This window comes from Neoarius graeffei, chromosome 19, assembly GCF_027579695.1.
Source record: "Neoarius graeffei isolate fNeoGra1 chromosome 19, fNeoGra1.pri, whole genome shotgun sequence".
NCBI classification, from domain to species: Eukaryota; Metazoa; Chordata; class Actinopteri; order Siluriformes; family Ariidae; genus Neoarius; species Neoarius graeffei.
This window is the reverse complement of record NC_083587.1, coordinates 49,655,160-49,681,896: the sequence shown is the minus strand read 5'-3', so window position 1 is coordinate 49,681,896 and position 26,737 is coordinate 49,655,160. Positions and strand designations below refer to the sequence as shown.

Sequence of the window (26,737 nt, the reverse complement as noted above, 5' to 3'; positions counted from 1 at the left end):
CAAGTCGCCAGGTCATCACAGGGCTGACACATAGACACAGACAACCATTCACACCTACGGTCAATTTAGAGTCACCAGTTAACCTAACCTGCATGTCTTTGGACTGTGGGGGAAACCGGAGCACCCGGAGGAAACCCACGCGGACACGGGGAGAACATGCAAACTCCACACAGAAAGGCCCTCTCCGGCCCCGGGGCTCGAACCCAGGACCTTCTTGCTGTGAGGCGACAGCGCTAACCACTACACCACCGTGCCACCCCTCACCGACATTTATATTTTATATTTATTAAAGAACTACAAGTCATCATTGTTAACCATTTTTAGTATAAATATGAAGGTGATTATAGAAAATCACACACTGTTTGGTCAGGAAATTCGGACTATTTCTCGATAATCACCTTGAGTGACTCGGCAAAATGGCGGCTAATCGCTTCACCGTAAGTGAGGAAGAATTACAAATGATGAAAGAAAATGTTCCTAAAAGCACTAAAGATGCTACAAAGTTTGGCCTAAAACTATTCAAAGGTAAGGTGGAATTGTGATTTATTTTATCCATTTCAAAACAAAGTATTTGGTGTGACTCGGCGTAGATAAGTGACACAAGTCTGCATTTGCATGTCGTTTTTGAAATTTGAAATAAATTATTTTTTAAAATATGACTGTTTCTTTTTTTTTTTTTAAATAATCACCTGTGTGTTTATACGAAAACGATTATCCGCCTCAGGCTCAGTGAACATCAGTGATTATTAAACATACAGGACACTTTTTTGATGGAATAAAAACGTGTTCTATTCCCTTCTAGCGGGTTTCATTCATTTAGTTTGACAGCATGCAATATTGTTCGCATATCGCTTATCCTACGTGTATTACGTCACTCTACCTAATGGAGAATGAGCGTTGAATATGGTTTCCGATAGTGTATGGTTGTCAAGACAACATGAGGTCACATGTCGGAGACGTAAAACTTCCACGCTAGCGAGCTACTGAGACAATTTGTAAACAAACATGACTGCCAGGTTTGCTTCATTAAATACGGACAATTTTGAGAGAATTTTGAAAGAGGAAGACACGTTGAACACCCAAAAGGAGTGTATATGTACTATAATAATAATAATAATAATAATATTGGTTGGCTTTTTTTCATGGTATATCAGTATATTCCATTCAGTTACTCATCTTTGACTCGTTCAATATCATGCTAGCTGAATGGAATATATCTGATATACCACTCAATGCCAGCCAATATTATTTAAATATATTCACTTCACCTTCAGCGAATAATTGTTAAATAGTTCGATTTAGTGTTGAATGTCCGCTAAACAAGTGACTTCCTGTTATTACTCTCCCAAGTCGGAAAGCTATACCCCTTTGTATTTTATAGTTAAACCAAGAAAAACACTGAAACTGTGTCTTTTCTGTCATTTCGAGAGCCAAATATGGTTGAACGTGCATTAAATGATGAACTAGGAACTACATTTATGAGGACGGTGTCAGTAACGCAATAGACAGCACCACTTTCAGTCAGACTACAAACATGGCTGATCGGAACTACAACACTCAAGAACCACAGCGCTCTCTATCACCTGTCTCTTAATTACACCTGTCACTCATTTCCTGGTAAATCAGCCCACGCTATATAAACACCTCTCCTACACTCATTCAATGCGAAGTATTGTTCAGTGTCTTACCAAGCTTTATCGTGGTCGTAACCCTTATTATCGTCTTGTTACTCTTTAGTCTAGCCCTTATTACTCTGTCTGACGATCGAGCGGCCCCTTGCCTGTCCCTCGACTTTGATTTCGTCTAGCGTTTTGGATTTGTTTGCCAGTCTGTGCTCCCCGCGTTCCCCTGCATATACATCCGTAAGTGCCTGCATCCTGACATACGGGCAACCCACACACTAAAATTCTTGAATTTATAAAACTAAAACCTTGAGCCACTGGCGAACAGAGCAAATTCAAACTTGGGTTTTGTTTTGTTTCCTATTTTAATCAGACTCATTGACTTTGACCAGTGTATATCCTCCAAAATTCTGACATTTTAAAAACTCAGCTGAAGTTTACAAGCTTGACAATGTTGTAATTATTGGTTGTTATTTGTGGTAAGGAGAGACAGGTGGGTGTCTAATATTAGCCAAGGCCTCCCGAGGGCTGCTTGTGAGACAGGTGCAGTTTTTAGAAACTATCCGACCATCTTACACACATTTCTCCAGATGAACGATCATTCGGCCACAAAAAAGGCTCCCGAGTGCTGCTTCAGCATTTCATACATACTGCTTCCTGTCTTAGTCGATGTTTCTGTCACTCCTTCAGTGTCATCACATCAGCTATTTCAGTACACAGGCCCAGCTACAAAAACATATACGGTTATTACAAAATGTCTTCTATTATTAAATAATCAGCATCTTTTAAGATTAAGGTTACGAGTCTGTGCTAATTGATGGGATTTCAGTCAAAGGACTGCCAGAGAGCTAGTGGTGTTGCTTTAAGCAAAAAAGCTCAGTCTCGTTTTGGATAAAACCATGTGTGAAATGTATAATTACGAATATTAATTCCAGGCCTTGAAGAAAAAGGAGTCAGTATCCATATGCAAGGCCTTCACATGAGCGGTTGTTCTTGTGAAAAGGCCTGGCTTGTTGGGCGTCATGTTTTGTCTTGCGCTAATAAAACAACAATGCATTTCACAGATGGTGGGAGGAGGTGCCGACGGGAAAGAAGTGTGAAACCTTGAAAGATTTCACAGCCATAATTAATTGTGAATCCTAGCGCAATTCTTGGTTCATCAAACTGCTCCTCTCTCTCTCTGTACCCATGTGGTCACTTGAAATGACATTTCAGCGACCAAGACAAATTAGGGCCCTTTGCACGTTATTTCTGGGTATAAATCGGCAGTCAAGGATTTTTCCCGTGGAGGAAATCGGGGGTTAATTTATACATTTGTTAAGATGAATGAATGTGCTTTTTCAGCTTTTAGGCAGCATTCAGAAGGCCGTCGTTCATTCAGCTGTCCATGTGTGTGTTCAGTCGTTCAGTGTGTTAACTGAAACGGAGTCAGTCAGAGCTGACATCTGAGACTGTGTTTCTGAGTCTTCAGAACCACAACTGCTAACAAAGCCAATTTGAACAGTAGCATTGCTAATAAAAGCTCAAAATAGATCCTTTCTCCATCATCTAAAGCAAGGGTTCTCAACCTTTTCTGCTTTGAGGCCCACCTATTAAAACACCTTGTAATGAGTCCAGGCCCATTTAAAACAGAGCCCCAATTATTCCAGCTCATCGATTCTATTAGACTCTATTAATCTATTGTAAAGTGTATTAATGGGATGCAACATCACTCCCTGTTACAGATGGGAGCCCAGGAATTAAATAAATACAATAAAAACAAACTGTTTTTAATTGTAGGCACTGTATTTAAAACTGTATGGATGTACCAGAAGCCAACATAAAACCATGCATGCAGGTCATTCTCAGCCAAAAGGGATTAATGATCCAAAAGTGGCATCTGGTCCATTAACACAAGAACTTATTGCCATGTTTGTGTCCAGAAAACAAGCAAGTTATTAAAACCAAGAAGTACACTCAAAAGAAGTGGATATAGAAACCACTCAATGGGATTAGATCTTTACACGCTAACAAAGACGGATTTTTCCTACGAGTTGGAAAATTATCCATCCGTTGAGTTCCCTGACATCTCAAATAACCTGGTGCTGCAGACATCGTTCTACACGGACAAACAGATGAAAACCTAGACAAGCGTGGAGGAGTGCAACTTTTTATATGTGGCTGGGTTAAAGATCTGGGGATCAGGACACTACAAGATAGACGGCGGTAGACGGATCTAAGTGCAGGAAGAGTGTTTATTCGCAGGCGTGATATTTACAAAAACAAAACAGAAAGCAGAATATTTAAACAGAATTATAAACATGCCTAGAAACAAACGTGACCGTGATAATGATAATACTTTGCAAAGCCTCTGTGAAAACAGCATCCATATATGTGCTTGCTAATTGCGCTCAAATCAGTATCAGGTGTTTCCCATAATGACCGGGTCCCAAGCACGTGCACAACGTGCTCCGTGGGCATGCACGGCTGCTCAAGCTGCACCAGGCCCAAGCATGCAAAGGCACGACAGTCAAGTGTTCACCCGCTGTGTGGCCACAACTTTTCGCCCACGTGTATATTGCCACCAAAATGCCTCATTTTCATCGATAACCCATTGCAAAGCATTGTGAGCTGTAGTATGACCATAGCTTATTGAGGCGGATGTGACGGCAGATGCAACCCTGCAGTTGTACTCTACTGTTGCCCCTTTTCCACCAAAGCAGTTCCAGGGCTGGTTCGGGGCCAGTGCTTAGTTTGGAAAGAACTGGCTCTGGGGCCAGAAAAACCGGTTCCAGGCTAGCACCAACTCTCTGCTGGGCCAGAGGAAAGAACCGCTTACGTCAGCGGGGGGGGGACGGAGTTGTTAAGACCGACAACAATAACAAGACCGCGAAAGATCGCCATTTTTAAGCGACGAGAAGCAGCAGCTGTACAAACGCGAAGTCATCCATTATTATTGTTGTTGCTGCTGCTTCTTCTTCTGTGTTTTTGCTTCGATATTCGTGCCAAGGTTTATGCAAACATAGCGACGTAACTGAGGTATACAGTGACGTAACTGACGTATGCAACGACGTAACTGACGTATACAGCGACGTAATGACGTGGCTTCCCTTAGCACCGCGAGCTATGGAAAAGCAAACTGGTTCTCAGCTGGCTCGCAAGTTGAACGAGTTGTGAACCAGCACCAGCACTGGCCCCGAACCAGCCCTGGAACTGATTTGGTGGAAAAGGGGTATGTGAGTAAAAAATTAACTTAAACTTGAAAAACAATTTGCAGCCCACTAGATGGCGCTTCATGGCCCAAGGGTCGGGAAACACTGATCTAAAGGAACTCAATGGGTTTTGATCCTCAAGTTTTACAGATACTGAAAATATGGCCATGTCCACAATCATGGTCAGGAATGAATCGGTCTCCGGTATGCTAAAATGCACAATCCAAAATGGTTGTATTTTTTTTGTTTGTTTTTTTTTGGACACCTGTCCTAAAGTTGCTCACTTGCTCACTCAATTATACAATACGTCTAACATATAGCAGCAATGCATCTTCAATAGCCTAGTTTCACCGAGCCTGTGTCTATTGTAGTCGCTATGGAACTCAATGTGGTCTTCTGCTGTTGCAGGCTATTCATCATCCTCGCGGGTGGGTCGACGTCCTGTGTGAAACCTAGGCACTGTTTTTAAGAGATTAGCAGATTCTTACATACATAAACCAATGAGCCATGCCATAGTTAAAGTCCTGAAGATCACTTTTTTTTCGGTGCTGCCACTGATTGGACACGTGATTGGCTGATTGGACAATTGTGTGAATGAGCATGTGTACAGGTGTTCCTAGTAAAGTGGTTGGTGTATGTACTGTCTATCAGCATGCAACTTTATGTAAATGCTAATCTTATCGTGTTATTGTTTTTGCCTCCGTTTGTTTGTTTGCTTGCTTGCTTGACTTTTCCCAATGTAACTCAAAAAGTAGTGAACGGATTTTGATGAAATTTGGAGGAAAGGTGGGCCATCAGCCAAGGAACAACTGATTAGATTTTGATGCAAATCCAGATATGTATGTGGATCCAGGATCTTTTTGTCTTATCACAATGTAACTCAAAAAGTAGTGACCGGATTTTGATAAAAATTTGGTGGACAGCTTTAGTATTATCCTTGGTTCAAGTGATTTGATTTTGATAATGATATGTGGCTTGGCAGAGATATGCACTCTACCAAGTGTTCTTCTAGGTCAGTACTGAAGTACAGGTGAGTGAAAATGTTAGCACCCGTACAGTTGTTGAGTGAATAGAAGACTTTAGAATTTATCCATTAACAAAGAATTATAAAAATATTAAAAACTAATTGTGGGTCCAACCCTTGTGACAAAGCAACAGTTCAAAGGGTGAAGTAAAATCAGCAGAAAGTAAAGTTCGAAACAACTAAACGCTTACTGCAAAAGACTTTGAAAGTGATTATAAAGGCACAAAGTGGGCGGGGCATACAAGTCATGAAAGACCAGAGCGTTAGTGACGCAGTAGCTCACACGGCCATACCATGAGAAACCAGACTTGTTTATAATTAGCTAAGTTGTTCTTCATGAGAACAATTTGATCTTCCAAACTAATCAGAATCAAAATCCACTGAAAACTGAGGGAGGAGTAGCAATTTTTTTGTGAATTGTGGATGGATGACAGACATTGTGTGATGGCAATAGCTCATCGGCAATGGCCGGTGATCTAAAGATCCATCCATCCATTATCCATAACTACCGTACATATCCTGTGCAGCTATCCCAGCTGACTATGGGCGAAAGGCGGGTTACACCCTGGACAAGTCGCCAGATCATCACAGGGCTGACACATAGGCCAAGTTTACATTAGACCGTATCTGTCTCGTTTTCTTCGCGGATGCACTGTCCGTTTACATTAAAACGCCTGGAAACGCCGGGAAACGGGAATCCGCCAGGGTCCACGTATTCAATCTAGATCGTGTCTGGTCCGGTGCTGTGTAAACATTGAGGATACGCGGATACGCTGTGCTGAGCTCTAGCTGGCATCGTCATTGGACAACGTCACTGTGACATCCACCTTCCTGATTCGCTGGCGTTGGTCATGTGACGCGACTGCTGAAAAACGGCGCGGACTTCCGCCTTGTATCACCTTTCATTAAAGAGTATAAAAGTATGAAAATACTGCAAATACTGATGCAAATACTGCCCATTGTGTAGTTATGATTGTCTTTAGGCTTGCCATCCTTCCACTTGCAAGTGATATGCACTGGGATCACACACAGCGGCTCAGTCCCGAATCATTGCTTGTTCACTTCACTCGCGTGCTCTGTGAGCTGCGCAGGGCCGGAGTGCGCACCCTCCAGAGGGCACTCGCTGTTCAGGGCGGAGTGATTTGGAGCGCAGGATGCCTGCGGAGCCGAGCGTATCCGTGTATTGGTGTTGCTGTGTGCAGGCGAATCATGTATTGGTGTTGCTGTGTGCACACTAATCGTTTTAAAAACGTTAATCTGATGATCCGCTGATACGGTCTAATGTAAACCCCACCATAGACACACAACCATTCACACTCACATTCACACCTACGGTCAATTTAGAGCCACCAATTAGCCTAACCTGCATGTCTTTGGACTGTGGGGGAAACCAGAGCACCCAGAGGAAACCCATGCAGACACGGGGAGAACATGCAAACTCCACACAGAAAAGCCCCTGTCAGCCACCGGGCTCGAACCTAGAACCTTCTTGCTGTGAGGTGATGGTGCTAACCACTACACCACCGTGCCGCCCTTGAGCTAAAGACAGGGAGTGCAAGCTTTTGAAATATTTCTTTGTAAATACTTTAGCATATACTATTTGACCATATTTTTTGTTATTTCTTTTTGATAATGACAGAATCAAGCACTAAACAGCTTCCTGATTCATCTCATCTCATTATCTCTAGCTGCTTTATCCTGTTCTACAGGGTCGCAGGCAAGCTGGAGCCTATCCCAGCTGACTACGGGCGAAAGGCGGGGTACACCCTGGACAAGTCGCCAGGTCATCACAGGGCTGACACAGACACAGACAACCATTCACACTCACATTTACACCTACGGTCAATTTAGAGTCACCAGTTAACCTAACCTGCATGTCTTTGGACTGTGGGGGAAACCGGAGCACCCGGAGGAAACCCACGCAGACACGGGGAGAACATGCAAACTCCGCACAGAAAGGCCCTCGCCGGCCACGGGGCTCGAACCCAGACCTTCTTGCTGTGAGGCGACAGCGCTAACCACTACACCACCGTGCCACTCTTCCTGATTCATATTGATCATATTTAAATAATGCTAAATGGTCTCTATTAATGGTGGCACAGTGGTGTAGTGGTTAGCACTGTCACCTCACAGCAAGAAGGTTCTGGGTTTGAGCCCAGTGGCTGACAGGGGCCTTTCTGTGTGAAGTTTGCGCGTTCTACCCATAGTTTGCGTGGGTTTCCTCCGGGTGCTCCGGTTTCCCCCACAGTCCAAAGACATGCATGTTAGGCTCATTGGTGGCTCTAAATTGACTGTAGGTGTGAATGTGAGTGTGAATGTGGGTGTGTCTCCATGTGTCAGCCCTGTGATGATCTGGCGACTTGTCCAGGGTGTACCCCACCTCTCGCCCATAGTCAGCTGGGATAGGTTCCAGCTTGCCTGCGACCCTGTAGCACAGGATAAGTGGCTACAGATGATGGATGGATGGATTCTCTATTAATCCAATTAAGTGGCCCCTATGTAATGTACTTATTATTAAAACCATTGTGGGTGACATCTGCAGGTTGTTAATAGTCACGATATTTATTTCCTAAAAATCATACTGATGCAGCGAGCATAGGGAGTTGATCCCATCTTCAGCTTTGTGTAAAATATTTCAGTGAGCATCTTTAAGACAACAGCATTCGACGGACTTTTTAAAGTACAAATATAGCTGTGCGAACGGCGCTATAAAGTTCACCAAGGCGGTGCACTAATGCATTCTGTTACATAAAGCTGAAAACAGACACTGCTTTAGAACCATATGTTAGGCACGATTTACACCTCTCACCTTTCTGAGAAGTCTTTCAACAAACACAAGCCAACAGAAGGAAGAATATGCATAACAAGAAGCAAGAGGTTTTGTGCAAGAATATTTCAAACCCCTGGAACCAAAGCCGAAACAGCAGAAACATTCGGACTGTGATGGGAGCATGTGTGTTGTGTGTATTTTTATCTTGGGGCACTCAGTGACTTCGAACGGTATCAATTCTGCTGAATTGTTCTGATACTTGCAGGTGGTGCTGAGTTAATATCCGAGTCACATGGTTCTATTCATGAGAGAGGAGTGAAGAGGGACTTCAGAGCATGGTTTTGGCAAAAGCATTGTTAAAAATTCACCTGGAAAGACCTAAAACTGACTGTCTCGCTGACGCATACAAACCTACGCCAAGTCCAGGTGAGATCACCTGGTCTTCCCTGTGGCGTTTTGCACCATGATTACCCACAATCCCCTGTGTCCCGCAGACACACAAGCACATGGGATCAGTGTGACACACAGCATGTGGCCTGGCTTCAAGGGTGCAGGCATCTGTTTGTATGGAGGAATATAGTCAAGACCAGTGGAAATATAGCGTATAAGTTACGTCACACATGGATTTAAAGCAGAGGGGGATGTGAGAGCCTCCTTATGGTCAAAGGTGGCAGTGGAATTATAGACATTTGTTGTCTAAATGGGGAGAAAATGTGATCTCAGTGACTTTGACGATGGTGTCATTGTTGGTAATTTGGTTGAACCTACTATAGAACATTTATAGCTTGTGTAAAACTATATGATCACATCTACTGTATTTTCTAACACTAAAAATGGGGGAAGTCATGACCTAATGGTTAGAGAAGCAGCTTTGGGATCGAAAGGTTGATGGTTCGGTTCCCTGGACCAGCAGAAATGGCCGAAGTGCCCTTGAGCAAGGCATCTAACCCCTGACTGCTTCCCAGGTTGCTCTGGGTACAACCCTGATTCCAAAAAAGTTGGGACAAAGTACAAATTGTAAATAAAAACAGAATGCAATAATTTACAAATCTCAAACTGATATTGTATTCACAATAGAATATAGACAACATATCAAATGTCGAAAGTGAGACATTTTGAAATTTCATGCCAAATATTGGCTCTTTTGAAATTTCATGACAGCAGCACATCTCAAAAAAGTTGGGACAGGGGCAATAAGAGGCTGGAAAAGTTAAAGGTACAAAAAAGGAACAGCTGGAGGACCAAATTGCAACTCATTAGGTCAATTGGCAATAGGTCATTAACATGACTGGGTATAAAAAGAGCATCTTGGAGTGGCAGCGGCTCTCAGAAGTAAAGATGGGAAGAGGCTCACCAATCCCCCTAATTCTGTGCCGACAAATAGTGGAGCAATATCAGAAAGGACAGTGTAAAATTGCAAAGAGTTTGAACATATCATCTACAGTGCATAATATCATCAAAAGATTCAGAGACTCTGGAAGAATCTCTGTGCGTAAGGGTCAAGGCCGGAAAACCATACTGGGTGCCCGTGATCTTCGGGCCCTTAGACGGCACTGCATCACATACAGGCATGCTTCTGTATTGGAAATCACAAAATGGGCTCAGGAATATTTCCAGAGAACATTATCTGTGAACACAATTCACCGTGCCATCTGCCGTTGCCAGCTAAAACTCTATAGTTCAAAGAAGAAGCCGTATCCAAACATGATCCAGAAGCGCAGACGTCTTCTCTGGGCCAAGGCTCATTTAAAATGGACTGTGGCAAAGTGGAAAACTGTTCTGTGGTCAGACGAATCAAAATTTGAAGTTCTTTATGGAAATCAGGGACCCCGTGTCATTCGGACTAAAGAGGAGAAGGACGACCCAAGTTGTTACCAGCGCTCAGTTCAGAAGCCTGCATCTCTGATGGTATGGGGTTGCATTAGTGCGTGTGGCATGGGCAGCTTACACATCTGGAAAGACACCGTCAATGCTGAAAGCTATATCCAGGTTCTAGAGCAACATGTGCTCCCATCCAGATGACGTCTCTTTCAGGGAAGACCTTGCATTTTCCAACATGACAATGCCAAACCACATACTGCATCAATTACAGCATCATGGCTGTGTAGAAGAAGGGTCCGGGTACTGAACTGGCCAGCCTGCAGTCCAGATCTTTCACCCATAGAAAACATTTGGCGCATCATAAAACGGAAGATACGATAAAAAAGACCTAAGACAGTTGAGCAACTAGAATCCTACATTAGACAAGAATGGGTTAACATTCCTATCCCTAAACTTGAGCAACTTGTCTCCTCAGTCCCCAGACGTTTACAGACTGTTGTAAAGAGAAAAGGGGATGTCTCACAGTGGTAAACATGGCCTTGTCCCAACTTTTTTGAGATGTGTTGTTGTCATGAAATTTAAAATCACCTAATTTTTCTCTTTAAATGATACATTTTCTCAGTTTAAACATTTGATATGTCATCTATGTTCTATTCTGAATAAAATATGGAATTTTGAAACTTCCACATCATTGCATTCTGTTTTTATTTACAATTTGTACTTTGTCCCAACTTTTTTGGAATCGGGGTTGTATGTTGTACAGTGGCTATAAAGTGTACACACCCCGTTAAAATGATAGGTTTTTCTGATGTAAAAAAATGAGACCACGATAAATAATTTCAAAACTTTTCCTGCCTTTAATGTGATCTATAACCTGTACAATTCAATTGAAAAACAAACAAATCTATTTGGAGGAAAACATTTTTTTTTTAATACAATAAGCTGGTTGCATAAGTGTGCACACTCTTAAACTAATACTTTGTTGAAGCACCCTTTTGATTTTAATTACAGTATTCAGTGTTTTTGGGTAGGAGTCTATCAGCCTCCCACATCTGGACTTGGCAATATTTGCCTGCTCTTCCTTGCAAAAGTGCTCCAAATCTGTCAGATTGTGAGGGCATCTCTTGTGCACAGCCCTCTTCAGGTCACCCTGCAGATTTTCAATTGGATTTAGGTCTGGGCTCTGGCTGGGCCATTCCAAAACTTTTTTTTTTTTTTTGGGGGGGGGGGTCATGGTCATGCTGAAAGATAATTCATCTTCAGCTTTCTAGCAGACACCTGAAGGTTTTGGGCCAAAATTGACTGGTATTTACAACTGTTCATAATTCCCTCCACCTTGACTAAAGCCCCTGGTTCCAGCTGAAGAAAAACAACCCCAAAACATGATGCTGCCACCACCATGCTTCACTGTGGGTATGGTGTTCTTTTGGTGATGTGCAGTGTTTTTGCGCCAAACATACCTTTTGGAATTGTGGCCAAAAAGTTCAACCTTGGTTTCATCAGACCATAACACATTTTCCCACATGCTTTTGGGAGAGTTGATGTATTTTTTTGCAAAATTTAGCTGGGCCTGGATATTCTTCTCTGATCCTACCTCATAGTCCAGACATATGGAGAATACAGGAGATTGTCACATGTAGTACACAACCAATACTTGCTAGAAATTCCTGCAGTTCCTTCAGTGTTGCTGTAGGCCTCTCGGCAGCCTCCCTGACCAGTTTTTGTCTTGTCTTTTCAGCAATTTTGAAGGGACGTCCAGTTCTCGGTAATGTCACTGTTGTCCCATATTTTCTCCATTTCTTGATGACCGTCTTCACTGTGCTCCATGGTATATCTAATGCCATGGAATATTTTTTTTTTTGTACCCTTATCCTGACTGATCCTTTTCAACAATGAGATCCCTTTGATGCTTTGTAAGCTCTCTGTGAACCTTGGCTTTTGTTTAAGGGTGTGCACACTTTTATGCAACCAGCTTATTGTACGTTTTTTATTTTTTATGCTTTTCCTCCTAACAGATTTGTTTGTTTTTCAATTGAATTGTACAGGTTATAGGTCACATTAAAGGTGGGAAAAGTTTTCAAATTATTTATTGTACTCTCTTAGGTTTTGCTGATGTAAAAAAAAAAAATCATTTTAACGGGGTGTGTACACTTTTTTATATCCACTGTATTCTAATCTCGTTATACAATTGATTTGTAAAATGACAATAAAGGGCATTCTATTTTATTCTATTCTGTGTCGCTCTGGATAAAAGCGTCTGCTAAATGCCATTAATGTAACGTAATACACCTCCTTTAGATGAGCTACACCTCGAAGATGGAGGTCTGCAGATGTCATTTTACAAAGAGAAGACATGTATTTTAAAATGTCTTCCAGTTTTCCAGAATAAACCCATCAGAAAGTAAGTCCCGTGTCCGGCTGAGTCTCCGGACGAGCAGTTAGTTCTAATGGTATAAAGACACAAGGTCAGAGGAGAATAACCAAACTGGAAGTCTATGCTACCTCCAACTCCAATAACAACTCTTTACAACTGTGAGCAGATAAGAATAAACAAAACATACCAAACCTTGAGGCAGACTGGGTACAACAGCAAGAAAACCACAACAGGGTTCTTTCCCATCAGCCAAGAACAGGAGTATGAGGCCAGCATGAGTACAGGTTCACTAAAAGTGAGGAGTTGAAGACTGGAAAACGATGATGATGTTTTTCCAATCTTCAACTGTCCACTTTTGGTGAGCCTGTACCAAGTGAAGCGTCAGATTCCTATCCTCTCCGTTCTATCCTATGGGACAATAAAGGTTTTGCATTTTTCTTCAATATAAAGACACTCTCGGGGGCATCATGGCTCAGGTGGATAAGGCGCCATACCCTAAATCCAGGGACGTGGGTTCGATTCTGGCCCGAGGTCATTTTCCGATCTCTCCCGCTCATTTCCTGTCTCTACACTGTCCTATCCAATAAAGGTGGAAAAAGCCCAAAAAAAAAGACACTCTAGGAAGTGCTTTTTTTCAACTCACAACAAAACAAAACCAGTGTAGAACCATAAAATACAATGTTTAAAAGGATCTTTCAAAGAAGAGACACTTCCTGGAGTTTGAGGTAAGATATTGAGTTCCTAGCACAGGTCTAGCCTGCATGTGTGTTATGGTCATGTAACCTGCCAACCATGACGTACATCAAGATACCCTTATCTCTGTGATTATATGTACAATGCATGCAAAATAATCAGAATTGTTGGCAAGTTGTCCAGAAATCTTATTTGCATACTTACTAGGGGGTGGCACAGTGGTGTAGGGGTTAGTACTGTCACCTCACAGCAAGAAGGTTCTGAGTTCAAGCCCAGTGGCTGATGGGCCCTTCTGTGTGGAGTTTGCATATTCTGTCTGTGTTGGTTTCCTCCAGAGGTGGACAGTAACAAAGTACATTTACTTAAGTACACTTTTTGAGTATCTGTACTTTACTTGAGTATTTTTTTTGGAAACTTCTGACTTTAACTTCACTACATTTAAAAGGCAAATATCGTACTTCTCACTCTCCTACATTTATATCAAGGTCCTTATTACTCATTACTATGAAGTGGCTTTGAAAGTGGATGGTTTTTTTTTGTTTTTTTTTTTCTAAAAAGTGATTGGGTTTTTACAGATGACACTGAGACAGCCTATCAGTAATTACGAGGGTCACGTCACGTCCATAGACCGTATAAAATCAAGTTCAGTGATTTCTCAGCAGCATTATTTAACACAATCAATTGATGGCAGAATGGAAGGAGGCGGTTCTTCTGGAGAATGCACGTACCCATGGCGCATGAACCCATGTTTCAGTTTTCTGAAAGGATTAAATATTAGTTTCGTTTTAAATATTTTCTTTGTTTGCCTAAAATGAACATCATCACAGCTTACAAAAACTCGCCATCTGACCTGCAGAAGCATATTGAGGTATGTAAACGTTTTATTCCAAGAGAAAGCTTGAAATGACGTTGTCTGTGCTTTTAGAGCTAGCATTAACATTGTAATAGCTATGCAGTCTGGTTAGTCAAATGACTTTATGGATTTGCTCACCAAGTTGCCATAGCCTTGTCCATGGTTGATGTTTATACATAGCTAGTTAACGTGGACACTGTTTGCATGTAAAAACGGAGTTACGCTAACATGAAGAACGTTAACTTATCTGAAGTCCTTTCAGAAATATGTTTTAGCATAATCTTGCCAAATAAACAGAATGTAGAAATCTTTCTTTTCTAGTAGAGTTAGCTACCCAATATGATTTCGAGTTTGAAAAGAGTTTGCTAGCATGTCAGGTGGAGTTTCACTGACTAGCTAGCTTAACGTTAAATCACCATGATGCACAGCATGAGTTCATTTTGTGAATTCACATTTCTGTCTTTGGTAACGGCATTAAGTATTGTAAGCGTTATGGCAATAATACAACAATGCGCTGACAGAAAATGTACTTTTAATACTTAAGTATTTTTAAAAGCAAGTACTTCAGTACTTTAACTGAAGTAAAAAAAAATTGACTGTACAGCTTTCACTTGTATCGGAGTAACAGTTGACCAGTGGGATCTGTACTTTGACTTAAATAATGAAGTTGGGTACTTTGTCCACCTCTGGTTTCCTCTGGGTGCTCTGGTTTCCCCCACGGTCCAATGACATGCAGGTCAGGCTAACTGATGGCTCTAAATTGACCGTTGGTGTGAGTATGAATGGTTTTGTGTCTATGTGTCAGCCCTGCGATGACCTGGTGACTTGTCCAGGGTGTACCCTGCCTCTCCTCCATAGTCAGCTGGGATTGGCTCCAGCTTGCCCGTGACCCTGCACAGGATAAGTGGTTACAGATAATGGATGGATGGATACTTACTAGGTCGGCCTCAACCGGGTCCAATGCCATGATCAATATTTGGACCTTACTATGCTAGAGCCAGTGGCACCTGAGCATAGACTTTGCAACTCCTCCAACACTGATAGATGGCCAGTGGCCACCTATGGGCAATTCAGAGTGACCTTATCTGCATGTCTTTGAACTGTGGGAGGAAACCAGAGCACCCGAAAGAAATATGCAAACTTCAAACAAAAAGGCCCCGGTCTTTTTGACGAGGCTTGAACCCAGGACCTTCTAACCATTGCACCACCATGCCATCCAGAAAGCTTATTCCTTCCGAATAATGCCTTCTTAACAAACCTTTTCATTGTAGTTCACATACGCTGGGGGGAAAAAATGAATGAATGCAGAATAGATGATAGGATCTCTTTAAATTCAGAGCTTTTGTGCTCACATATGGAATATAATAGACCATGGAAAGACATTAAACCAGAGGAAAGATTAAAAGAACACAACCTCGTCTCATATAAATTCAGCGGTAACCTGTTTATACTATAAGCTTATTATAATCTCAGTATCTCAGCTATACGTTCTTATACCCCTCGCATACCTCATAAATATGGCTATCGTGTCAAACCTCATTGAGACTGGGGACAAAATGACTTTCTCAGGCACTCCTTAATCCTCTGCTTCCTCCAACGCAAGTGAACACTAACGCACCGCTAACAATCATGACGTGGAGTCGCATTACACGTCAAATTATAAGCACGCAGCATACATGTAGGAAAGCCAATATAACATGGTCATGATAAAGCTTACTCTTGTACATTGTATATGAAGAACAGCAACGACAACTACTTGATGATAATTATGCAAATGTAATTTTTCTGTTTTATGTTGCTGCTAGTCTGACTGCTGGTGTGCATGACGGCTCATTTCAACTGTACCCGTACATGCTTCCCATGGCTCATTCTGGTAATATAACACAACTGATACAATGCATTGTGCTTATTACAAATACCTCAAAGCATTTGTTTGTCTCAAGCAGGAGCTTCCACATTTCTAGTGTTACTTTAATTTTGTTTGCTTCATTCCTGTTGACACAGGATAATATAAGTGAGCTCAGTGATGCATGCATTTTACTTCTAGACCATCATTAGGAAACAATAAGGTGGCTTTATCTTCTTGCAAACACCACGTTTGCTTGTTTCTTTCTAAAGCAAGCTCTGCGTAATCTTCCAGTCTCACCTGATGTAAATGGCTCAGGGTTTAAACAATGCTAAATGTCGTTGTTCGATCAATATACTGTATATTTCACTGGAACAACTTCTTTGCCATTAAATCAATAAAAGGAGAACTGAAGGCAAATTATCAAAATTCTATTTATCTCATCCTATTAAATATAGGAATGCATTTTTGATGGCTATTTTGTCACTGCTATAGCAAGTTACGAGTGTTTGAAATATGTTATGTAATATCAGTCCATATGTCAAAGCAACGGCTGTAAACGAGATTCGTTGAGACCTGTGCGAGACATCGTCAGATGGAAGTAAAACGTACAGCGGAAATCAAAGTGACCAACATCTGCCAACGTTGTTAAAAGGCGCTCGCGCCCTCTTTCGAATGCCGATGTAATCAAGCCGGAAGTTTTGTTTGTTTTGACAGCAATCAGGAAAGTTTGAAAAAAAGTAGGCAGTAATCATCATTTAAATTCGTTTTTGTGCAATATTTTGTTTGGAAAACAGTTTTCAAAATGGCGGCGCTGACACTTCACGTTTCGAAGTCTCACACAAGTCGCGTGAAGATCGCGTGGATAAGCGACGCCTGCTGTGGACCAAACGAACTAAATTCAACATGGCTAAAAACCGCATAGGCCGATAAGTATATTTAATTGCAATTAGTTGCCAGTACGAGCCATGATATAAGGTTACTAAAAACGAAAATGTAATTGAAGAACACGTTAATTAAGAAATAAAGCAACTTCAGTTCTCCTTTAAGTATCAGATAACAAATCAACCAGTTATACCCAGTCAGAGTTTTATTTCGCAAAGCTATAAGGAATGCCTGCAAGCAATGACAGTATAGATACTAGCATAGTACAGAGCTAGTCAGCAATGGTTTAACCGATAGCCGTGATTTCACTTTGGTCTTTCGTCCAGCACCCATCAAGCCCCCCCAGTTGATGGCTATGAAAGCATTTGTAAACATAACCCAAGATTTCACCCAATGCTTCAGACATTTGATTAATCCAAATGCAAACTTTCAACCACACTGTAATTCTGTACCATTCAAAGCACCACTAAGGATAACCAAGCTTACTCGAGCTAAGGATAAGTAAGAGTAGTCCAAACATCCAATGCCAATTTGGCGCTTACCTGTCTGGATCAACGGAGTGTTGACGAAGGAGACTGGGGGCCCGACTGCGCTCCACTGTGGTGCCCTGATATAATAATGGCGCATCTTGCAGTTTGGCTTTCTTCTCCTGAGGGGCTTCCTCATGGCGCCTACGCATGACCCCAGTGACCCCCGGAGGTATCGCGGAGCCCGGCCCACTGTAGAACCAGGCTCCGGACTTTGTGAGGATTTCCTGTTGTTTTCGGCACAAGTTGCATACCCACATTACCTGATAGACAGAAAAGAGAAAAAGGTTAGCCGCCAAAAGTACATTAGTCTTCCCTACATTAGTGCTATAGAGCGCAGAGCCATGAGGTGAGCAACACAAAATGTAATTAGGTGTTAAATGCTGTGGGACTGCGCAATGCTGATTAGCCAATAAGCTCAGTTCTGTTGCACTCTTGAACCTGTTTGGACACTGCAACTAGCTAGTCTTTGCTAATTATGGGTTTGTACTCTAGGACCTCTATTCACTGAAAATGAGGATGATGCTGAAATTGCTGTTGTGGGAGAGACAGTTCATTAGCCTAACAGTACAAATTTATAGTAAGACCAGAGCCAATGAATCATGATTAAGACCATTTTTCAGGATAGCATCATTAGCGTCAAGTCCCACAACGAGCTGTCAAGATAACAAGAAAACAGCGAGATTGTGGTGGCAGTGTGGTCAGCAGGGGTAGAATATCCATATACATTTTCATGAGTGTATGAGTGAAACCATGAACTGTGGGTCAAATGTTTGGAAATGGAAAGATACAGCTGTAGAGTGAGCAAATGATAGCAGAAGCAATAGCTGAGGTAACGACTGAGTAAGCCATCAAGAGGTGCCATTTCCTCTGATCAACCCCTCATTACACTGAGGAAAGGAATCGTGTCTGTTTTTGTGTGAAGGTGCATTTCGCCATGCGTGTGTGAGCTCATTATGTGTCCATGTGTGAAAGAGAATTATTTATTTTAAGAAAATCACATCTCAAAAATGAAACAAAGAACCTACAGGTGAAAGAAATAAATCAGATGTAAAAATCATGAGAATCAATTAATTGTGTAAAAAAAAAATGAAAATAAATAAATCACGTGGAAAAATCACACAAATAAATGAATCATGTCTTTTAAAAAAATGAAGAAAATTATCAAGTGTAAAAAAGCCACAAAAATAAATTATGTGAAAATTGTGTGAAATTAATCATGTCTAAAAATCACATGAAAATGGTTCAAAAATCACATGAAAATAAATCACGTGTAAAAATCGCAAAAATAAAGGAATTGGGTAAAAATCATCCAAAAATAATGAATCGGGCAAAAATAAAAAGCCACATAAAAATGAATTGTGTAAAAATCATGTGAAAATAAATGTCATGTTTAAAAATCACACATAAAAGAATCAAGTGTAAAACTCATGTAAAAATCACATGAAAGAATTAAATCAAGGATAAAAAGCCACATAAAAAATAAAAGAATTGTGTAAAAATCATGTGAAAGGAAATTAATCATGTTAAAAAAAAATCACACAAAAAAGAATCAAGTGTAAAAATGACATGAAAATAAATGAATTGTGTAAAAATCACATGAAGAAAAATTATTAAAGTGTAAAAAAAAAAAGCCACAAAAATAAATGAATTATACAGTGGTGCTTGAAAGTTTGTGAACCCTTTAGAAGTTTCTATACTTCTGCATAAATATGGCCTAAAACATAATCAGATTTTCACACAAGTCCTAAAAGTAAATAAAGAGAACCCAGTTAAACAAATGAGACAAAAATATTATACTTGGTCATTTATTTATTGAGGGAAATGATCCAATATTACATATCTGTGAGTGGCAAAAGTCTGTGAACCTCTAGGATCAACAGTTAATTTGAAGGTGAAATTAGTCAGGTGTTTTCAATCAATGGGATGACAATCAAGTGTGAGTGGGCACCCTGTTTTATTTAAAGAACAGGGATCTATCAAAGTCTGATCTTCACAACACGTGTTTGTGGAAGTGTATCATGGCACGAACAAAGATTTCTGAGGACCTCAGAAAAAGCGTTGTTGATGCTCATCAGGCTGGAAAAGGTTACAAAAGCATCCCTAAAGAGTTTGGACTCCACCAATCCACAGTCAGACAGATTGTGTACAAATGGAAGAAATTCAAGACCATTGTTGTTACCCTCCCCAGGAGTGGTCGACCAACAAATCACTCTAAAAGCAAGGCGTGTAATAGTCAGCGAGGTCACAAAGGACCCCAGGGTAACTTCTAAGCAACTGAAGGCCTCTCTCACATTGGCTAATGTTCATGAGTCCACCATCAGGAGAACACTGAACAACAATGGTGTGCATGGCAGGGTTACAAGGAGAAAGCCACTGCTCTCCAAAAAGAGCATTGCTGCTTGTCTGCAGTTTGCTAAAGATCACGTGGACAAGACAGAAGGCTATTGTAAAAATGTTTTGTGGATGGATGAGACCAAAATAGAACTTTTTGGTTTAAATGAGAAGCCTCATGTTTGGAGAAAGGAAAACACTGCATTACAACATAAGAACCTTATCCCATCTGTGAAACATGGTGGTGGTAGTGTCATGGTTTGGGCCTGTTTTGCTGCATCTGGGCCAGGACGGCTTGCCATCATTGATGGAACAATGAATTCTGAATTATACCAGCGAATTCTAAAGGAAAATGTCAGGACATCTGTCCATGAACTGAATCTCAAGAGAAGGTGGGTCATGCAGCAAGACAACGACCCTAAGCACACAAGTCGTTCTACCAAAGAATGGTTAAAGAAGAATAAAGTTAATGCTTTGGAATGGCCAAGTCAAAGTCCTGACCTTAATCCAATGGAAATGTTGTGGAAGGACCTGAAGCGAGCAGTTCATGTGAGGAAACCCACCAACATCCCAGAGTTGAAGCTGTTCTGTACGGAGGAACGGGCTAAAATTCCTCCAAGCCGGTGTGCAGGACTGATCAACAGTTACCACAAACGTTTAGTTGCAGTTATTGCTGCACAAGGAGGTCACACCAGATACTGAAAGCAAAGGTTCACATACTTTTGCCACTCCCAGATATGTAATATTGGATCATTTTCCTCAATGAATAAATGACCAAGTATAATATTTTTGTCTCATTTGTTTAACTGGGTTCTCTTTATCTACTTTTAGGACTTGTGTGAAAATCTGATGATGTTTTAGGTCATATTTATGCAGAAATATAGAATATTCTAAAGGGTTCACAAACTGTCAAGCACCACTATGTAAAAAAAAAAAACCACATGAAAATGAATTAATCATGTAAAAAAAAAATCACATGAAAACAAATTTAGTGTAAAAATCACATGAAAAAAATTAACCAAGTGTAAAAAAGCCACATTAAAATAAATGAATTGTGTAAAAATCATGTAAAAATTAATTGTTGGGCGGCACGGTGGTGTAGTGGTTAGCGCTGTCGCCTCACAGCAAGAAGGTCCTGGGTTCGAGCCCCGGGGCCGGCGAGGGCCTTTCTGTGTGGAGTTTGCATGTTCTCCCCGTGTCCGCGTGGGTTTCCTCCGGGTGCTCCGGTTTCCCCCACAGTCCAAAGACATGCAGGTTAGGTTAACTGGTGACTCTAAATTGACCGTAGATGTGAGCGTGAATGGTTGTCTGTGTCTATGTGTCAGCCCTGTGATGACCTGGCGACTTGTCCAGGGTGTACCCCGCCTTTCGCCTGTAGTCAGCTGGGATAGGCTCCAGCTTGCCTGCGACCGTGTAGAAGGATAAAGCGGCTAGAGATAATGAGATGAGATAAATTGTTTAAAAATCACACAAAAAAGCATCGTTGAAAACTCATGTGAAAATAAATTGTGTAAAGATCACATGAATGAATGAATAAAGTATAAAAAAATCCACATAAAAATAGTGTGTGAAAATAAATTGTTTTAAAAATCAGACAAAAAAGAATCAAGTGTAGAAATTGCATGAAAATAATGTAAATATCACATGAAATCAAATCATATACAAATCCTCTGAAAATAAATGAATCATGTAAAAAAAATCACATCTGAAAATAAATTAATCTTTTCTAAAAATCATGAAAAATTGTGCAAAAATCACAGGAAAATAAAAGAATTGTGTAAAAATCTTGTGAAAATAAATGAATCACATCTGAAAATAAATGAATCTTGACTAAAAATCACAAATTGTGCAAAAATCACAGGAAAATAAATGAATTGGGTAAAAATCACAGGAAAATAAAAAAACGTGTTTTAAAAATCACAGGAAAATAAAAGAATCGTGTAAAAAAATCTTGTGAAAATAAATGAATCGTGTAAAAGATCACATGAAAGTAAATGAATCAGGTAAAAAGCACATGTGAAAATAAAAACGCACACTAAAACAGTGTGACCTGTGTAGTGTCTGAATAATTGATTACGTTCATGTAATTTTTCTAGAAGGACAATTAGCATAACATCTTTTCAGTGTTCATAAAATTAAGGTTATTGACAATATGACCACTGTAGCCTTTCATGACTTCGCAGATTCTCTTTAAAATAAATCATGATTACCTCGTATTCCTCTCTAAACCTTTGGCATCTCCTGTGTGTGTGTGTGTGTGTGTGTGTGTGTGTGTGTGTGTGTGTGTGTGTGTGTGAGAGAGAGAGAGGAGGTGGCATATGGTACCGAAAACTGTTCCTATCATTTTGACAAAAATAGGCCATTCTGGCCAACGTGAGAGACACCAGGAGATCTCCTTTGAAGATTAACAGAAGCATACTTCCCTCTGAAATGCTAACAATGAACCACCAAAGCATTTCATGAATGAAGACTGGGGACTGTGTGATCTTGTTTTTCTTATTAGCTTTCATTAAAGTATTCTCTTAGAACCCGACAGTAAGAAGAAAGGCAGATAGAGAGATGGACAGTATTTCTCTCCATTTTTTTCCTCATCACTTCTCCTTTATTGCTCTTCCAGAACTGAGCGAGCCAACCTGAGATCCATACAATACATACAACATGACTGATTGACCGGCACCCAGATACCACACTGGGCCTCATTTACTAACCCGGATACAAACTGGTCTCTTCATAAGAGATTTCTAGGAGCATTTACACAAGAAATTTGGTATTCATGAAAACCATGTAAATAGTGCAGCCGTTAGTTTCCAAGATATCAACCACCTTGATCTCTGGAGCAGATTTTCTGTCGTGGTTTATCCAATCACATGCACTGATGTAAATTGTTTAGCTCAAGGCAGCTTATTAGACCAGAAACTAGCTACAGGGCAAAAGATTTCAGGTCAAAAAAGGAAGATATTTCAGAGAGTTTCAGAGATTTTAAATGTATTTACAGTTTACTGTCTAATTAGGGAAGTGACAACATGAGTTATTAAAAGAAATAAGCAATGGAAACACAATATTGAAGACAAATAGACAGAGAAGTGTGCATTTATTCTCCCTTTTTGTTTTGTCGCCAAAGCCTAATAATTTTTTGTTGGTTAATTTTATGTAACTGGACCTTTAACGGTTCTGACTGCAAAGTTGAATTCTGGGCAAAATGTTCTATTTCTATTGGCGTTGGAGTTTCGAGATGTTTTGCTGCTGCACACACTGTGTATCCTGTGCGTAAATGTTTTGCCGAGATAAAAAGCGTCCCGCATTTTACGATTCTGGAGATTGCCGAAGCAAGTGAGCAACACTATCAAATGACCACCATGGGGCGTGTTTGACCTGCTTTTAACCAGGCTTGTAGTACTCGATTCCAGGACTCGGACTCAAGTCCGACTCATGCCCTAATTTTAAGGACTCATGACTCGACTTGGACTTCAGCACTGATGACTCGGACTCAGACTCGTGCATTCTTAATTTCCCTGAGGGAACCCTCCCGAAGTATGGAATCAATTTTGTGCCAAAATGTTCATACAATACTTTTGAAATATCAAACAAAAACGACAAATCAAAATACAAAAAAAGTCAATTTTTTTAGACTGGCAAACAAATTACTCGTGTAATCGTGCAAAATATCAGTCTATTACTCTTCAGAAACCTTTTATTTTTGTTCCGTGTCTTTCTCAGTTTTGCTTGACATAATTTATTTTGGTTGCGATGCCAGCTTTCTCGTTTGCGCTCCCTGACTTTTTGCTTGCAGTTTTGGCACAAACTTCACGTGTGGGTGGGCTGTCCAGGAATGCATTCCCATTGGGTAACTTGTGTTTGACTGACAGCTACGCTCAGCCATTCCCCCGGAGGCTGTTGCGGCCATTTCCTACTCGGATTTTGGCGGACTGTTTGACGAGTGACCGATCCATTGACGGTAAACAAGGATCGAGTGGACTTGTGTACTACTGCAACACATACAACACATTTGTCCTGTACTTACACTTTGTTGAATTAATTCCAAGGGCGGCTGGTGCATAAGGGCGATTGGGCGACGCACTCCCAAAACGAAAAAAAAAAGTTTTTTTTCTTTTTTTTAAAACAAACTTTCACCAGCGCTGCTCGAGGCCGTTTTAATCTGTCTCTGGGTATCATTGTCCAATCAGGGTGGTCTTGCTTCTAGAGTACTGCCCCTTTTGGGGCGATTTCAGTCACGCTGAAAATCGCCCAAGAGTTCACTGATAGAGTCCCATGTTAATATATTTTTTTTCTCCTGACTGACACTTCAATGCAATCTCTATGGGTTCCGGGGGGGCTTGCACTAACGTGCTTACGTCACTGCGCAGCGCAGCAAAGTTGCGTTCCATAGACATATAAACATAGACGCCGCTTTCTGCGTAGAATCGTACGTCATCCTCGCCGCCATATTGGATGTGGCAAAGTGGAGATTCTTCAACCGTCTCTGGTATAGCGTCTAGACAGTAGCCGAGAATAAAGATGCCTCATTCATGTGCTGCGTTTAACTGTACCAACAGGTTTACCGTCCAAACGAGATCACATGGGATTACCTTTCACAGGTGAGACTGGAAAAATACTTTGTAATACTGTTCCTTCAGTCTTCAGTTTCCCAGCTCATCTCCACCGGGGAGGTGTAGAGTTATAAGCAGTGAGAATTAGATAATACAGTGCCACACTATGATGAACGTTTTTGAACGTATGATGAATGTTTTTAACCTTTCTGAATGTGAAGGAATCAGTGATGTATTTTGTTTTGGTATGGCGTTAGAACCTGGCCGAACTCAGTTTGGCGCTCATTCAGCTCACTTTATTCAACGAGAGTAGGTCTGTGTGGTGACTCAATAAATAAAACAGTACATTTTTATTTTCATTCACTATTTCCAGTTTTTCCACCATTTCCATCATTTATCATATTCAGTCTTGTAGGTTGGTTATTTTGGCCTCAGGTTTTGGTAGCTTGCTACGGTATGCTGACTGATTAGCTTACCTGAGCTATCTATCGCGTATCTGTCGCTAGTTTGCAGTGTACAGGGTATTTCGCACACTATTTATAACCATCACATTAAAAGTTATGTGTTGTTTTGATGCCTGTTTGTTTCCCAGATATATACGTGTGTGTCTTAATGGGTGAATAAAAGGCATCAAGTTAAATATTATTGTAGAAAGGGGCTTTATGAAGTTCAGTCCATTTACTTGCATTGGTTTACGGGGAAGATTTGCCACATCCAATATGGTGGACACTCTGACGTATCCCAGCAACAGGCCACCAGCTCAATGCGGCGTCTATGTTTATATGTCTATGTTGCATTTGATCCGTTCAGTTTCTGAGGTGAGATGGATGCGGAAAGCAATTCAGTGCGGTCCTTAAAAGAAGTTCCATTTAATCAGTGATCAAATCAAGCTAAATTGGCAACAAAACAAGCTGGACCCCCCTCGACCAAATCTAAACATAAAACAAATTTTGACAAGGGGGGAAATCATATACTCGAGGTTTTACTTCAACATGGTCCCAGCACAAATCCTGGCGAGCTGGCTGTGAGGACGCCTCAGCGGTTTTCTGCTCCCCCTGCTTACTTTCCCACCCTGGAGGTGGCTCCACGGACAACACTGCTTGGACGGTCACTGGAGTTTCGGACACGCATCATTTGTCAGAGAAAATAAAAAAACATGAGTCAAAGATTCACATGGACAGCTGCCTGAAGTTTTCGGCTTTTAGGAGAGTGAACATCGCTACACAACTGGATGAGGGCTACAGGCTAGCAGTTCACCGCCACAACGATGAGGTGAGCAAGAACAGGCACATATTAAACCGGCTCATCCAGTGCATGAGATTTTGTGGAGTGTTCGAGTTAGCTCTACGAGGCAAAGACGAAACTGAGGGCTCCAGTCACCGTGGTGTTTTTCTGGGTTTGGTTGACTATTGACTTGCTACCTAGGTCAATTTACTTCAGTCCTGTGGACATTTATGGTCCGTGTAGACATAAGGGGGAAAATCGCCCCCCTGAAAAAAAATTCAGGAGCCGCCACTGATTAATTCAATATCATAGTCACCACTGAAGTCCACTCAGTCCTTGTTTACCGTCAATGGATCGGTCACTCGTCAAACAGTCCGCCAGAATCCGAGTAGGAAATGGCCGCAACAGCCTCCGGGGAATGGCTGAGCGTAGCTGTCAGTCAAACACAAGTTACCCAATGGGAATGCATTCCTGGACAGCCCACCCACACGTGAAGTTTGTGCCAAAACTGCAAGCAAAAAGTCAGGGAGCGCAAACGAGAGAGCTGGAATCGCAACCAAAATAAATTACGTCAAGCAAAACTGAGAAAGACGCGGAACAAAAATAAAAGGTTTCTGAAGAGTAATAGACTGATATTGTGCACGATTACACGAGTAATTTGTTTGCCAGTCTAAAAAAATTGACTTTTTTTTTCTTTTTTTGTATTTTGATTTGTCGTTTTTGTTTGATATTTCAAAAGTATTGTATGAACATTTTGGCACAAAATTGATTCCATACTTCGGGAGGGTTCCCTCAGGGAAATTAAGAATGCACGAGTCTGAGTCCGAGTCATCAGTGCTGAAGTCCAAGTCGAGTCATGAGTCCTTAAAATTAGGGCATGAGTCGGACTTGAGTCCGAGTCCTGGAATAGAGTACTACAAGCCTGGTTATTGCCATGCATTGTATTGTATGAACATTTTGGCACAAAATTGATTCCATACTGAAGGGATCAATAAAGTTTTATCTAATCTAATTAACTGCATTAGG

At 41.1% G+C, this 26,737-nt stretch overlaps 1 protein-coding gene across 1 annotated transcript in view; it reads right to left on the bottom strand.

The window, feature by feature from the left end:
* rims2a (regulating synaptic membrane exocytosis 2a) overlaps nucleotides 1–26,737 on the bottom strand; it is a 454,274-nt gene that overhangs the window by 339,545 nt on the left and 87,992 nt on the right. Inside the window, exon 5 of the mRNA XM_060900221.1 lies at nucleotides 17,622–17,869. Coding sequence (XP_060756204.1) covers nucleotides 17,622–17,869 — 248 coding nt within the window. The remainder of the gene's footprint in view (nucleotides 1–17,621; nucleotides 17,870–26,737) is intronic.